General features: G+C 45.9%; 1 protein-coding gene across 1 annotated transcript in view; it reads right to left on the bottom strand.

The window, feature by feature from the left end:
- fgd1 (FYVE, RhoGEF and PH domain containing 1) overlaps positions 1–11612 on the bottom strand; it is a 131063-nt gene extending 119451 nt beyond the window's left edge. Inside the window, exon 1 of the mRNA XM_055891059.1 lies at positions 10876–11612. Coding sequence (XP_055747034.1) covers positions 10876–11044 — 169 coding nt within the window. The 5' untranslated portion in view covers positions 11045–11612. The remainder of the gene's footprint in view (positions 1–10875) is intronic.
- Between the last annotated feature and the right edge of the window lie 3324 nt (positions 11613–14936).

Raw genomic sequence — 14936 nt, 5'->3', positions numbered from 1 at the left:
GGCGTTTATAAACCTCTTAAAGGGATGTCTGAATCGGCACAGTTAAAGGCATTATATTTATTTATTTTACCTTTATTTAACTAGGCAAGTCAGTTAAGAAACAAATTCTTATTTTCAATGATGGCCTAGTTAACTGCCTGTTCAGGGGCAGAATGACAGATTTGTAACTTGTCAGCTCGGGGATTCGAACTTGCAATTACTAGTCCAATGCTCTAACCACTAGGCTACCCTACCACCCCATATCTGCACCATAACAGTTAAAGTCTTCCATTGTGCCAGTGGGGAGGCCAATGGGGAGGTCAGTGGAGAGGCCAATGGGGAGGTCAGTGGAGAGGCCAGTGGGGAGGTCAGTGGGGAAGCCAGTATGGAGGACAGTGGGGAAGCCAGTGGGGAGGCCAGTGGGGAGGTCAGTGGAGAGGCCAGTGGGGAAGCCAGTGGGGAAGCCAGTGTGGAGGCCAGTGGGGAAGCCAGTGGGGAGGCCAGTGGGGAGGCCAGTGGGGAAGCCAGTGTGGAGGCCAGTGTGGAGGCCAGTGGGGAGGCCAGTGTGGAGGCCAGTGGGGAAGCCAGTGGGGAGGCCAGTGTGGAGGCCAGTGGGGAGGCCAGTGGGGAGGCCAGTGGGGAAGCCAGTGTGGAGGCCAGTGTGGAGGCCAGTGGGGAGGCCAGTGGGGAGGCCAGTGGGGAAGCCAGTGGGGAGGACAGTGGGGAGGCCATTGGGGATGCCAGTGGGGAGGCCAGTGTGGAGGCCAGTGGGGAGGCCAGTGGGGAGGCCAGTGGGGAGGCCAGTGGGGAGGCCAGTGTGGAGTCCAGTGGGGAGGCCAGTGGGGAAGCCAGTGTGGAGGCCAGTGGGGAGGCCAGTGTGGAGGCCAGTGGGGAGGCCAGTGTGGAGGCCAGTGGGGAAGCCAGTGGGGAGTCCAGTGTGGACACAAACTAGACATCGGATGTTTGAAACTTCATATCTTACTTCAGACAATAACTCCTGGAAGATGTTTCCCTCTGATGTGCTGGAATAGACCCCACTGTGTAGAGGATATGCCTGGTCATTAAGCCTTTAGAAGTTATTGTTCCTTTGAAGCGGGACCCACATATCCAATAATCCCCCAACAGGAAGTTCTACTCTGATGTGTTGTGAAAGAGGATGTGACTCTGTCGGTTCTTCCCAGCATTGCGTTACTCAGCAGAGCAGGGGATAACAGGGGATGGGAAATCCATTGTCATGCAGTTTAAGTCGTCTCAGGATCTGAGCCAGTCCAGTGGAGATACACACACACACACACACACACACACACACACACACACACCCACACACACACACACCCCCCCCCCCCCCCCACACACACACACACACACACACACACACACACACACACACACACACACACACACACACACACACACACACACACACACACAAACACAAACACACACACACACACCAGCATCCATCAGTGGGCAGCATCTCAAACCAGGTGGAGGGAACATGTTATGGACACACCTGTTATGACATGTTTACTGGGGGGGGGGGGGGGGGGGGGGGGGTCACAGGTCGCTGTGAGATATTTGGGGTATTCGTCCTTGTTGGTATTTGAAGTTTGTTCTAACGGGCAAGTGTGGACTCCGTCTGGCTTCTCCTCGCCAACAAACAAGAAACTGTAGAGAAAAAGTTCTGGTGGTCAGGTCTGTACAGCGTCGGCTCGTGCTCCAAGACTGTTTCGATAGGTATGGAATAGGTTCCCTGGTCGCCTCTGGAGATAACATCAATGAATACGCCCGACTCAGTCACCGGATTCATCCCAAAAAATACATAGATGACGTGATACCGATAGCGTCTTTGAAAAACGTTCCCAAATCAAAAACCGTGACAGCAGCCTGGTCGATAAACTGAAAGAGATGCTGGAACTTCTGTGAGTGTAATGTTTACTGTTCATTTTTATTGTTTATTTCACTTTTGTATATTATAACTACTTCACTTGCTTTTGGCAATGTTAACATATGTTTCCCATGCCAATACAGCCCCTTGAATTGACATGTTACTTATAAACAGGGCAAGGTGACTGGGACAATAGTTTGGTTAAACAGTAAAAATATGACTTACGCAAGATCACGGATTACAAAAAGAAGGCCAGGAAACACGGTCGCCAACGCCAACGCCACCCTACCGGAGGAGCTAAACACCTTTTCCTCAAGATTCGAGCACAATGACTGTGTGCTGCCGAGGAGAGCCCCCCCCCAATGACTGTGTGCTGCCGAGGAGAGCCCCCCCCCCCCCCCAATGACTATGTGCTGCCGAGGAGAGCCCCCCCCCCCCCCCAATGACTATGTGCTGCCGAGGAGAGCCCCCCCCCAATGACTGTGTGCTGCCGAGGAGAGCCCCCCCCCAATGACTGTGTGCTGCCGAGGAGAGCCCCCCCCCAATGACTGTGCGCTGCCGAGGAGAGCCCCCCCCCCCCCCAATGACTATGTGCTGCCGAGGAGAGCCCCCCCCCAATGACTGTGTGCTGCCGAGGAGAGCCCCCCCCCCCAATGACCGTGCGTTGCCGAGGAGACGAGGAGAGCCCCCCCCCCCCCCCCAATGACTATGTGCTGCCGAGGAGAGCCCCCCCCCCCCAATGACTGTGTGCTGCCGAGGAGAGCCCCCCCCCCCCAATGACTGTGTGCTGCCGAGGAGAGCCCCCCCCCCCCCCCAATGACTATGTGCTGCCGAGGAGAGCCCCCCCCCCCCAATGACTGTGTGCTGCCGAGGAGAGCCCCCCCCCCCCCCCAATGACTGTGCGCTGCAAAGGAGAGCCCCCCCCCCCCCCAATGACTGTGCGCTGCCGAGGAGAGCCCCCCCCCCCCCCAATGACTGTGCGCTGCCGAGGAGAGCCCCCCCCCCCCCCAATGACTGTGTGCTGCCGAGGAGAGCCCCCCCCCAATGACTGTGTGCTGCCGAGGAGAGCCCCCCCCCCCCCCCAATGACTGTGCGCTGCCGAGGAGAGCCCCCCCCCCCCCCCAATGACTGTGCGCTGCCGAGGAGAGCCCCCCCCCAATGACTGTGCGCTGCCGAGGAGAGCCCCCCCCCCAATGACTGTGCGCTGCCGAGGAGAGCCCCCCCGCAATGACAACGTGGGCTCACTCACAGTCTCCACTGAAGTCATTCAAACGTGTTAACCCTCGCAATGCTGCCCGGCCCAGATGGAATCCCTAGCCGTGCCCTAAGAGCATATGCAGACCAGCTGGCTGTTGTGTTCTCTGACATTTTTAAATATTTCCCTAGCTCAGGCCATTATTCCCACCTGCTTCAAGATGTCCACTATCATCCCCCTACCAAGTAACTGAACTGAATGACTACCGACCCATAGCCCTCACGTCATCATGAAGTACTTTGAGATGCTAGTCCAAAACCGTATCACCTCCTCCCTCCCCGACACACCCGACCGAACTCCAATTCCCCTACCGCCCTGACCGATTCACGGGCAAGGCAATCACCATTGCACTGCAGCCTGGTGTAACGGATGTGAAATGGCTAGCTAGTTAGCGGTGGTGCGCGCTAATAGCGTTTCAGTCGGTTACGTCACTCGCTTTGAGACCTTGAAGTAGTGGTTCCCCTTGCTCTGCAAAAGCCGCGGCCTTTGTGGAGCGATGGGTAACGATGCTTCGTGGGTGACTGTTGTTGATGTGTGCAGAGGGTCCCTGGTTCGCGCCCGGGTCGGGGCGAGGGGACGCCATAAAGTTAAACTATTACACCTGCCCTCACCCACCGGGACAAAAGGAATGCATACGTGAGGATAATGTTCAACGACTACAGCTCAGCATTCAATACCATAGTGTCCTATTATCTCATTACAAATCTCACGGCCCTGGGTCTGAACTCATCCCTGTGCAACTGTGTCCTGGAACTTCCTGACGGGCCGCCTCCAGGTGGTGAAGGTAGGCAACATTACCTCCTCAACACTGATTCTCAACACGGGACCCCACAAAGGTGCGTCCTCAGTCCCCTCCTGTACTCCCTGTATACCCGTGACTGACTGTCAGACCACAGACCACGAAAACATCAGGTGATGATGTCAGACCACGGAAACACCAGGCGATGATGTCAGACCACGGAAACACCAGGTGATGATGTCAGACCACGGAAACACCAGGTGATGATGTCAGACCACGGAAACACCAGGTGATGATGTCAGACCACGGAAACACCAGGTGATGATGTCAGACCACGGAAACACCAGGTGATGATGTCAGACCACGGAAACACCAGGTGATGATGTCAGACCACGGAAACACCAGGTGATGATGTCAGACCACGGAAACACCAGGTGATGATGTCAGACCACGGAAACACCAGGTGATGATGTCAGACCACGGAAACACCAGGTGATGATGTCAGACCACGGAAACACCAGGTGATGATGTCAGACCACGGAAACACCAGGTGATGATGTCAGACCACGGAAACACCAGGTGATGATGTCAGACCACGGAAACACCAGGTGATGATGTCAGACCACGGAAACACCAGGTGATGATGTCAGACCACGGAAACACCAGGTGATGATGTCAGACCACGGAAACACCAGGTGAGGATGTCAGACCACGGAAACACCAGGCGATGATGTCAGACCACGGAAACACCAGGCGATGATGTCAGACCACGGAAACACCAGGCGATGATGTCAGACCACGGAAACACCAGGCGATGATGTCAGACCACGGAAACACCAGGTGATGATGTCAGACCACGGAAACACCAGGCGATGATGTCAGACCACGGAAACACCAGGCGATGATGTCAGACCACGGAAACACCAGGCGATGATGTCAGACCACGGAAACACCAGGCGATGATGTCAGACCACGGAAACACCAGGCGATGATGTCAGACCACGGAAACACCAGGCGATGATGTCAGACCACGGAAACACCAGGTGATGATGTCAGACCACGGAAACACCAGGCGATGATGTCAGACCACGGAAACACCAGGTGATGATGTCAGACCACGGAAACACCAGGTGATGATGTCAGACCACGGAAACACCAGGCGATGATGTCAGACCACGGAAACACCAGGCGATGATGTCAGACCACGGAAACACCAGGCGATGATGTCAGACCACGGAAACACCAGGCGATGATGTCAGACCACGGAAACACCAGGTGATGATGTCAGACCACGGAAACACCAGGTGATGATGTCAGACCACGGAAACACCAGGTGATGATGTCAGACCACGGAAACACCAGGTGATGATGTCAGACCACGGAAACACCAGGTGATGATGTCAGACCACGGAAACACCAGGTGATGATGTCAGACCACGGAAACACCAGGTGATGATGTCAGACCACGGAAACACCAGGCGATGATGTCAGACCACGGAAACACCAGGTGATGATGTCAGACCACGGAAACACCAGGCGATGATGTCAGACCACGGAAACACCAGGCGATGATGTCAGACCACGGAAACACCAGGTGATGATGTCAGACCACGGAAACACCAGGCGATGATGTCAGACCACGGAAACACCAGGCGATGATGTCAGACCACGGAAACACCAGGTGATGATGTCAGACCACGGAAACACCAGGTGATGATGTCAGACCACGGAAACACCAGGCGATGATGTCAGACCACGGAAACACCAGGTGATGATGTCAGACCACGGAAACACCAGGTGATGATGTCAGACCACGGAAACACCAGGTGATGATGTCAGACCACGGAAACACCAGGGCAGAAAATGGGTGCATGCTGCAGAGCACAACCTAACGCTGTATTATACAATATTACTTATCCACTTTTTACATCCAACCAACTGCATCCCTTGTCTAAATCTAATTTTACTATTAGATGTTAAAGTCAAAGTGAACCTCAGCTAAGGATAATGTTTTCAACTCAATGATAATGTCAGAGGGATAATTAATTCAAAGCAGCTCTGAATATGATTATTTCACAGCTCTCAGAGGTTTGACCCTTTAAACTGCTGGGACTGTGATTCTACACAGTGGCAGAATCTGGGCCAAGAAATCAGAGGTAGGTATCGGAGCCAAGAAATCAGAGGTAGGTATCGGAGCCAAGAAATCAGAGGTAGGTATCAGAGCCAAGAAATCAGAGGTAGGTATCAGAAATCATAGGTAGGTATCGGAGACAAGAAATCAGAGGTAGGTATCAGAGCCAAGAAATCAGAGGTAGGTATCGGAGCCAAGAAATCAGAGGTAGGTATCAGAGCCAAGAAATCAGAGGTAGGTATCGGAGCCAAGAAATCAGAGGTAGGTATCAGAGCCAAGAAATCAGAGGTAGGTATCAGAGCCAAGAAATCAGAGGTAGGTATCGGAGCCAAGAAATCAGAGGTAGGTATCAGAGCCAAGAAATCAGAGGTAGGTATCAGAGCCAAGAAATCAATAGGTAGGTATCATAAATCAGAGGTAGGTATCGGAGCCAAGAAATCAGAGGTAGGTATCAGAGCCAAGAAATCAGAGGTAGGTATCGGAACCAAGAAATCAGAGGTAGGTATCTGGGCCAAGAAATCAGAGGTAGGTATCGGAGCCAAGAAATCAGAGGTAGGTATCAGAAATCATAGGTAGGTATCGGAGACAAGAAATCAGAGGTAGGTATCAGAGCCAAGAAATCAGAGGTAGGTATCGGAGCCAAGAAATCAGAGGTAGGTATCTGGGCCAAGAAATCAGAGGTAGGTATCATAAATCAGAGGTAGGTATCGGAGCCAAGAAATCAGAGTTAGGTATCAGAGCCAAGAAATCAGAGGTAGGTATCGGAGCCAAGAAATCAGAGGTAGGTATCTGGGCCAAGAAATCAGAGGTAGGTATTGGAGCCAAGAAATCAGAGGTAGGTATCAGAAATCAGAGGTAGGTATCAGAGCCAAGAAATCAGAAGTATGTATCAGAGCCAAGAAATCAGAGGTATGTATCAGAGCTAGGTATCAGAAATCAGAGCTAGGTATCAGAAATCAGAGCTAGGTATCAGAAATCAGAGCTAGGTATCAGAAATCAGAGGTAGGTATCAGAGGTAGGTATCAGAGGTAGGTATCAGAGCTATGTATCAGAGCTAGGTATCAAAAATCATAGGTAGGTATCAGAAATCAGAGGTAGGTATCAGAAATCAGAGGTAGGTATCAGAAATCAGAGGTAGGTATCAGAGGTAGGTATCAGAAATCAGAGGTAGGTATCAGAGGTAGTTATCAGAAATCAGAGGTAGGTATCAGAGGTAGGTATCAGAAATCAGAGGTAGGTATCAGAGCTAGGTATCAGAAATCAGAGGTAGGTATCAGAAATCAGAGGTAGGTATCAGAGCTAGGTATCAGAAATCAGAGGTAGGTATCAGAAATCAGAGGTAGGTATCAGAAATCAGAGGTAGGTATCAGAAATCAGAGGTAGGTATCAGAAATCAGAGGTAGGTATCAGAAATCCTCATGTGCCCACTGTACATCTTAAAGGAAAAGGGGGGGATACCTAGTCAATTGTACAACTGAATGCATTCAACTCACATTTAACCCAACCCCTCTGAATCAGAGAGGTGTGTCTTCCGCATTTAACCCAACCCCTCTGAATCAGAGAGGTGTGTCTTCCTCATTTAACCCAACCCCTCTGAATCAGAGAGGTGTGTCTTCCTCATTTAACCCAACCCCTCTGAATCAGAGAGGTGTGTCTTCCGCATTTAACCCAACCCCTCTGAATCAGAGAGGTGTGTCTTCCTCATTTAACCCAACCCCTCTGAATCAGAGAGGTGTGTCTTCCTCATTTAACCCAACCCCTCTGAATCAGAGAGGTGCTGTAACGTAACCCTACTAGAAGATACTGCCTTAATCGACGGCGCCCGGGAAACAGTGGGTTAACTGCCTATCTCAGGGGCAGAACAACAGATTTTTTGACAAACTTTTTACCTTGTCAGCTCGGGGATTCGATCCAGCAACCTTTCGGTTACTGTGCCAACGCTCTACCCGCTAGGCTACCTGCCACTCAGTATAAATGTTTCTAAATGTTTACTGTACATTTTAAAGACCCAGATTAAATGTTTACTGTACATTTTAAAGGCCCAGAATAAATGTTTACTGTACATTTTAAAGGTCCAGATTAAATATTTACTGTACATTTTAAAGGCCCAGATTAAATGTTTACTGTACATTTTAAAGGTAAAAAAATGAGCTTTTTCCAACCTCACAGGAAAAGCTCATCTTTATAAGAAAGTGCTTGGCACAGCCTAAAACTACATGCCTACTATCTGTAGGCCAGTGGTGACCCGTCATTCAGGGCAGGTATGGCAGAGCCCCACCTGTTTAGCCTGGAATTAATACGTGTCACATATCAGTTTGCAAACAATGTAAAAAACATAATAATAATAATCATTGAGTTAATAAAGCCACATACAAACATGGCCTCTTTTTTGTTTTCTTGAGTAAGGCAGCTCCAAAATGCAGGTGTTTCAGCCCAGCTCAGTGCTTTCTGTGGTGGTGGGGCAGTCAGCGGAAAATACGGAGCGTAGGGGTTGGTAATGTTCTCTAGTTGCGCCGTGATCGGCTTAGTGTTCTGTCACTCATGGAGACACTATGTCACCACCAAGTCTAAGGGTAGAGCTAGAGAATTCAAGCCCCTTGGGTGCTGCCATAGAGTTACATTAGAAGTGCCCATCCAAGAACACTCAAGGTCATTGGCCACAGAAATAATGACATCAAATCATGTCATATCTACCATAAATTTGATTGGACTGATCATGTCAACATCCTACTTTCAAAATCTTAGCTAGCAAACTAGACAAGCTGTCACGCCTGCTCCCGCTCCACCTCCCTGGCTCTCAAGGACACCAGGCTGCCCAGCACTACGCACTCCTGCCACCATCATTACGCACACCTGTTTCCCTCGTCACGCACAAAAAAAACATATTGGCCATTGAACATAAGCATTACACAACAAGTTGGAAATCGCAAATTCAACAATGAGTGGTTTTGAAGGAATCAGTGGCTAACTGCAAGCATTGCAAAGCAATCATTAGCCTGATATTCAGTGGAGTGGACGTGTGGTCCAAGTCTGGGTTTAAGGGTCTCTTTTCCAAGCTTAAAAGGATAAACATTCACACGTAACACCATGGCGCAGAAAAGGTTGAATACATTGTCCATGCTGTCAATCCAGCATGACTTATTCCGCGTTCAAAACAACTGGAAACTCAGAACCGGATAATCTCAGACTTCAGTGAGTTCCCGAACAACTGGGAACTCGGGGGGGGGGGGGGGGGGGGGGGGAGCTCTGAATGGGAAAATACGATTTGAATGGTCATCCTACTCGGAATTCCAAGTCGGGAACTCGTGCCTCTTTCTAAAGCTCTGACCTCAAGATCACTGACCATCATGATTGGGCCTTGTTTTTCCTTCTGATTTCCCAGTTGTCTTGAAAGCACCATAAATCCAGAGAATGCCTGACTTTGATGACAAAGTTTGATGACAAAATTTGCCCACAAGAAGGACCGTCGTGCCACCTTCCTGTGAAAACAGCACAACAAGGTGAGTCCAAAAACGTATTGTTTGCTGCTGCATAAATGATGTAACATGCCAGGGAGATATGTATACTGTAGCTAAGAAAGTAATACTACGTGTGTGTTGTGTAGTCAGCTGTTAGTAGCCCATGTGCCTCACCATAATAATTTGATCCCTTTCCCCCTCAGGACTTAGCTTACTTTCAAAATCTTAGCTAGCCGTCATCATCATGAATCAAGTCAACAATCTACTGGCAAATCCTTTTTAATCCTTGTCATATGAAGAGAAATTATAGACGTATCGGTGATAATCGGCCATTGGACATAAACATTACACAACAAGTTGGAAATCGCAAATTCAACAATGAGTGGTGTGGAAGGAATCAGTGTCAGTGGCTAACTGGAAGCATTGCAACTGGGAAGTCGGGAATAAACAAACTCCGACTGGGAAAATACGTTTTGAACAGTCATCCAACTCGGAATTGTAAATCCGGCCTCTTTCTCTTTGTTTGATGACAAAATTTGCCCACGTAGGACCGCCGTGCCACCTTCCTGTTCAAGTGTGCACAGCACAACAAGGTGAGTCCAAAAAACGTATTGTATGCTGCTGCATAAATGATGTAATCTGCCAGGGAGATGTGTATACTGTAGCTAAGAAAGTAATACTACGTGTATGTTGTGTAGTCAGCTGTTAGTAGCCCATGTGCATCACCCTAATAATATGGTCTATTTTCACGTCTTAATTTTGCCTACTGTTCTGACTTGGTGGTGCACATTAACCTGTTTTTGAGAAATGTAATCATTGAATATTGTAAGAGCTTTCATTGTCTGCTTAAATGCCCACTTTTTATTATCCTACGGTTCTGACTTGGTGTACAGGGAGCATACCGTAAGAACAGCCCGTGTTCTGTATTCTGCCGCTCTACATTTCAAAAGTGCTGAAAAAATAGTTATGTTGCCTATCTGGCTCATTAATATCTTCATCCAAATTACGGATTGCCTCTTATCCGCTCGTCGTCCCCTTATGCCATAGTTTGTACATCTCAATTGTCACATTTGTTTAAACAAGTCAGCCATATCAGCTGTTTTTTTAAGGCAGTAAATGAGCCTGAATGAACTGTTTAGCTGCCAGACAAGGCTCCGCTGATAACCAGGTGTAGCAGAGGTAAGGATTCACTCCATGGTGCTGAAAAGAAAGTCATGATGTTGGGACAACTTCATGTAGGCTCTAACAGTGTGTGTGGGCACCTTTTGTCACCTTTATAGTGCAATTAATGTATTGTTTAGTGTTGTGTAGTGGCTTTGCTGGCATTTTCCTAAAACAAATTTGGGGAGTTTGCTCCTCCACCAAGATTGACATGTTTAAAATCGTCACTGTGTGGGCTACAACAAAAGCAAATAGATTACTCACGTATCCTGCGCAGCGGCGGTTGTGGCCTTGCCATGCTGCGGCTGATGTGGTAGGAGAAGCGCATTGTTTTGAACTGTCTGGAGAAGGAACCGGTACTGGCTGCGGTCTCCGGGGCCATCGGCGGGTTGAAGCTCGTCACTAAAGCGCTCTTCGGTCGGTTCAACTGCATACCTGCCTGATCACGGTTTACACAGGCATAGCCTAAAGGATAGGATGCGGGTTATCTCACAAAAATGAATACGATTAGATTCCAGGCTTGTGGAGTTAAATCCCCCCCAAAAAGCAGGCCTTTCCCACGAGTGGTTCGTTGGTTCGAGTCGTTGTCCGGTATCAGACTCCTGGTTGAAATGGGCTCTAGTCTTTTATCCAGCAAACTGCAGTCCTCCTCCGTGAGCTGCACTGTACGATTGGAATCCCGATCAAACTCTCTATCAACGACGGAAAAAGCCATCAAATAGATATTGATTTTATTTACTAATTATTTAACCAACCAATTTCTCCCCCCCAATTTTTTTTTAAACATTTACTGTACAATATAATGAAAATAAATGCAACCAACTGTACTGCAACCTAGGCTAGACGAGGTTGCAATCCACACGGATACATATAGCAATTGTTGCAATAAAGTTACAATAAACAAACAGAAATTGGCCACATTGTTCCAACACAGATTGGCTAACTCTTGGGGAAATGGGAAGGCTACAAACTATCTTCTTTGCGACTGTATCCAAATATTTTAGGCTACCCCCCCCCCCCCCCCCCCCCCCCAAAAAAAAAAACTAACCGCACGTTACATACAGCTAACACCTCGATAAAAGACCATGCGCATTCTGGACTAAACACTTTTCCTCCGTCCGACCCAGTATTATTTGAGAAAATAAACGTATTTGAAAGGCCATGCGCAAAACAAAAAAAATGGGTTAAATATTGTACACATTAGGTCTTTTATAAAAGTGTACGCTCGTCTCTGCTCACATCTTTCCTTCTGTTTCTATCCTCTGGAAACGGTCATCCAAAATATGCGATCTCAGCTTCTTCAGTCTACTTAACTTTCTACATTCAGACCCCGTCTTCAAACTTTTTCAAACTCCTCCTTCCAAAGTTTTTAAAAAACAATGTAGATTCAAACCTTTCGTTTGTTTTTGATGCATTCATTTTGTCGTCAATTTCATGTGCGTTTGTATTTCCGATCCCCCAGCTTGTTATTTATCCATTCTTTGTGTGAAACCTTCTACAACGCAGTCGAACTGCAATTCCTTCAATGCGTTGAATGTAACCCCCCCTCTCCCCCCTTCTCTCCCCTTCTCTCCTCTTCCCCTCTATTCCTCTGCTTCTGTGTGCGTTATTCTGTCTACATGAAATTCTCTCAGCCCCCCTTCTTCGCAATCTCTCTCTCTCCCCTCCTCCACCATTTCGCTCTCCCTCATTCCTTCCTTCCTTCCCTCCTTCCTTCCTTCCCAACATCTGGTTTTCATTTTCTCTCCTTTTTTTTTTTTGCCTGAAATTTGATGCAAAGCAAAAACGTTGACAAGATCTCAGTTGTTGTTTTTTTCATTCCCTAAAAGTCAACATTTGTAACTGGCTTCCATTTTGTGATTAGAATTAACGGTTTTGTAAAATCTGTAAATGATGGCAAATAAAATATCCTCAAAGCGAATGCAGTAGCATTTGATAGACCAAAGATAGAACATCTTATTCAAAAAGAATTGACATTAATATGGAGTTGGTTCCGTCTTTGCTGCTATAACAGCCTCCCCTTTTCTGAGAAAGTTTACACTAGATGCTGGAACATTGCTGCCGGGACTTAATGAGGTCGATTAACTTAACTGATGTTGGTCGATTAGGCCTGGCTCGCACTCGCCATTCCAATTCATCCCAAAGGGGTTCGACAGGGTTGAGGTGAGGGCTCTGTGCAGGCCAGTCAAGTTCTTCCACACAGATCTCGAAAAACCATTTCTGTATGGACCTCACCCTGTGCACGGGGGAATTGTCATGTTGAAACAGGAAAGGACCTTCCCCAAACTGTTGCGACAAAGTTGGAAGCACAGAATATTCTAGAATGTCATTGTATGCTGTAGCGTTAAGATTTCCCTTCACTGGAACTAAGGGGCCTTGCCCGAACATTGAAAAACAGTCCCAGACCATTATTCCTCCTCCACCAAACTTTACAGTTGGCACTATACATTGGGGCAGGTAGCGTTCTCCTGGCATCCACCAAACCCAGTTTAGTCCGTCAGACTGCCAGATGGTGAAACGTGATTCATCACTCCAGAGAATGTGCTTCCACTGCTCCAGAGTCCAATGGTGGCAAGCTTTATACCACTCCAGCCGACGCTTGGCATTGCGCATGGTGATCTTAGGCTTGTGTGCTACTGCTTGGCTATGGAAACCCATTTCATGAACCTCCTGACGAACAGTTCTTGTGCTGACATTGATTCCAAAGGCAGTTTGGAACTCGGTAATGAGTGATACAACCGAGGACAGATGATTTTTACACGCTATACTCTTCAGCACTTGGCGGTTCCGTTCTGTGAGCTAGTGTGGCCTACCACTTCACGGCTGAGCCGTGTATATATAGTGTATATATAGTGTATGTATAGTGTATATATAGTGTATGTATGTATAGTGTATATATAGTGTATATATGGTATGTGTATATATAGTGTATATAGGGTATGTGTATACATAGTGTATATAGGGTATGGGTATGTATAGTGTATGTATAGTGTATATATAGTGTATGTACAGTGTATATGTAGTGTATATATAGTGTATGTATGTATAGTGTATATATAGTGTACATATAGTGTATATATAGTGTATATATAGTGTATATATAGTAAATGTATAGTGTATATATAGTGTATGTATAGTGTATATATAGTGTATGTATACTGTATATATACTGTATATAGTGTGTATGTATAGTGTATATATAGTGTATGTATACTGTATATATACTGTATATAGTGTGTATGTATAGTGTATATATAGTGTATGTATAGTGTATATATAGTAAATGTATAGTGTATATATAGTGTATATATAGTGTATATATAGTGTATGTATACTGTATATATACTGTATATAGTGTGTATGTATAGTGTATATATAGTGTATATATAGTGTATATATAGTGTATGTATAGTGTATATATAGTGTATGTATACTGTATATATACTGTATATAGTGTGTATGTATAGTGTATATATAGTGTATGTATACTGTATATATACTGTATATAGTGTGTATGTATAGTGTATATATAGTGTATATATAGTGTATGTATAGTGTATATATAGTGTGTATGTATACTGTATATATACTGTATATAGTGTGTATGTATAGTGTATATATAGTGTATGTATACTGTATATATACTGTATATAGTGTGTATGTATAGTGTATATATAGTGTATATATAGTGTATGTATAGTGTATGTATAGTGTATGTATAGTGTATATAAAGTGTATGTATAGTGTATATATAGTGTATATATAGTGTATGTACAGTGTATATGTAGTGTATGTATATTGTATATATAGTGTATATATGTATAGTGTATATATAGTGTATATATAGTGTATGTATAGTGTATATATAGTGTATGTATGTATAGTGTGTATATATAGTGTATGTATAGTGTATGTATAGTGTATATATAGTATATGTATAGTGTGTGTATAGTGTATATATAGTGTATATATAGTGTATGTATAGTGTATGTATAGTGTGTATATATAGTGTATGTATAGTGTGTATATATAGTGTATATATAGTGTGTATATATAGTGTATATATAGTGTATGTATAGTGTATATATAGTGTGTATGTATACTGTATATATACTGTATATAGTGTGTATGTATAGTGTATGTATAGTGTATGTATAGTGTATATAAAGTGTATGTATAGTGTATATATAGTGTATATATAGTGTATGTACAGTGTATATGTAGTGTATGTATATTGTATATATAGTGTATATATGTATAGTGTATATATAGTGTATATATAGTGTATGTATAGTGTATATATAGTGTATGTATGTATAGTGTGT

This window comes from Salvelinus fontinalis, chromosome 31 (genome assembly GCF_029448725.1).
Source record: "Salvelinus fontinalis isolate EN_2023a chromosome 31, ASM2944872v1, whole genome shotgun sequence".
NCBI lineage: Eukaryota > Metazoa > Chordata > Actinopteri > Salmoniformes > Salmonidae > Salvelinus > Salvelinus fontinalis.
The sequence above is the reverse complement of the archived record's forward strand: the minus strand, read 5'-3'. Positions and strand labels throughout refer to the sequence as shown.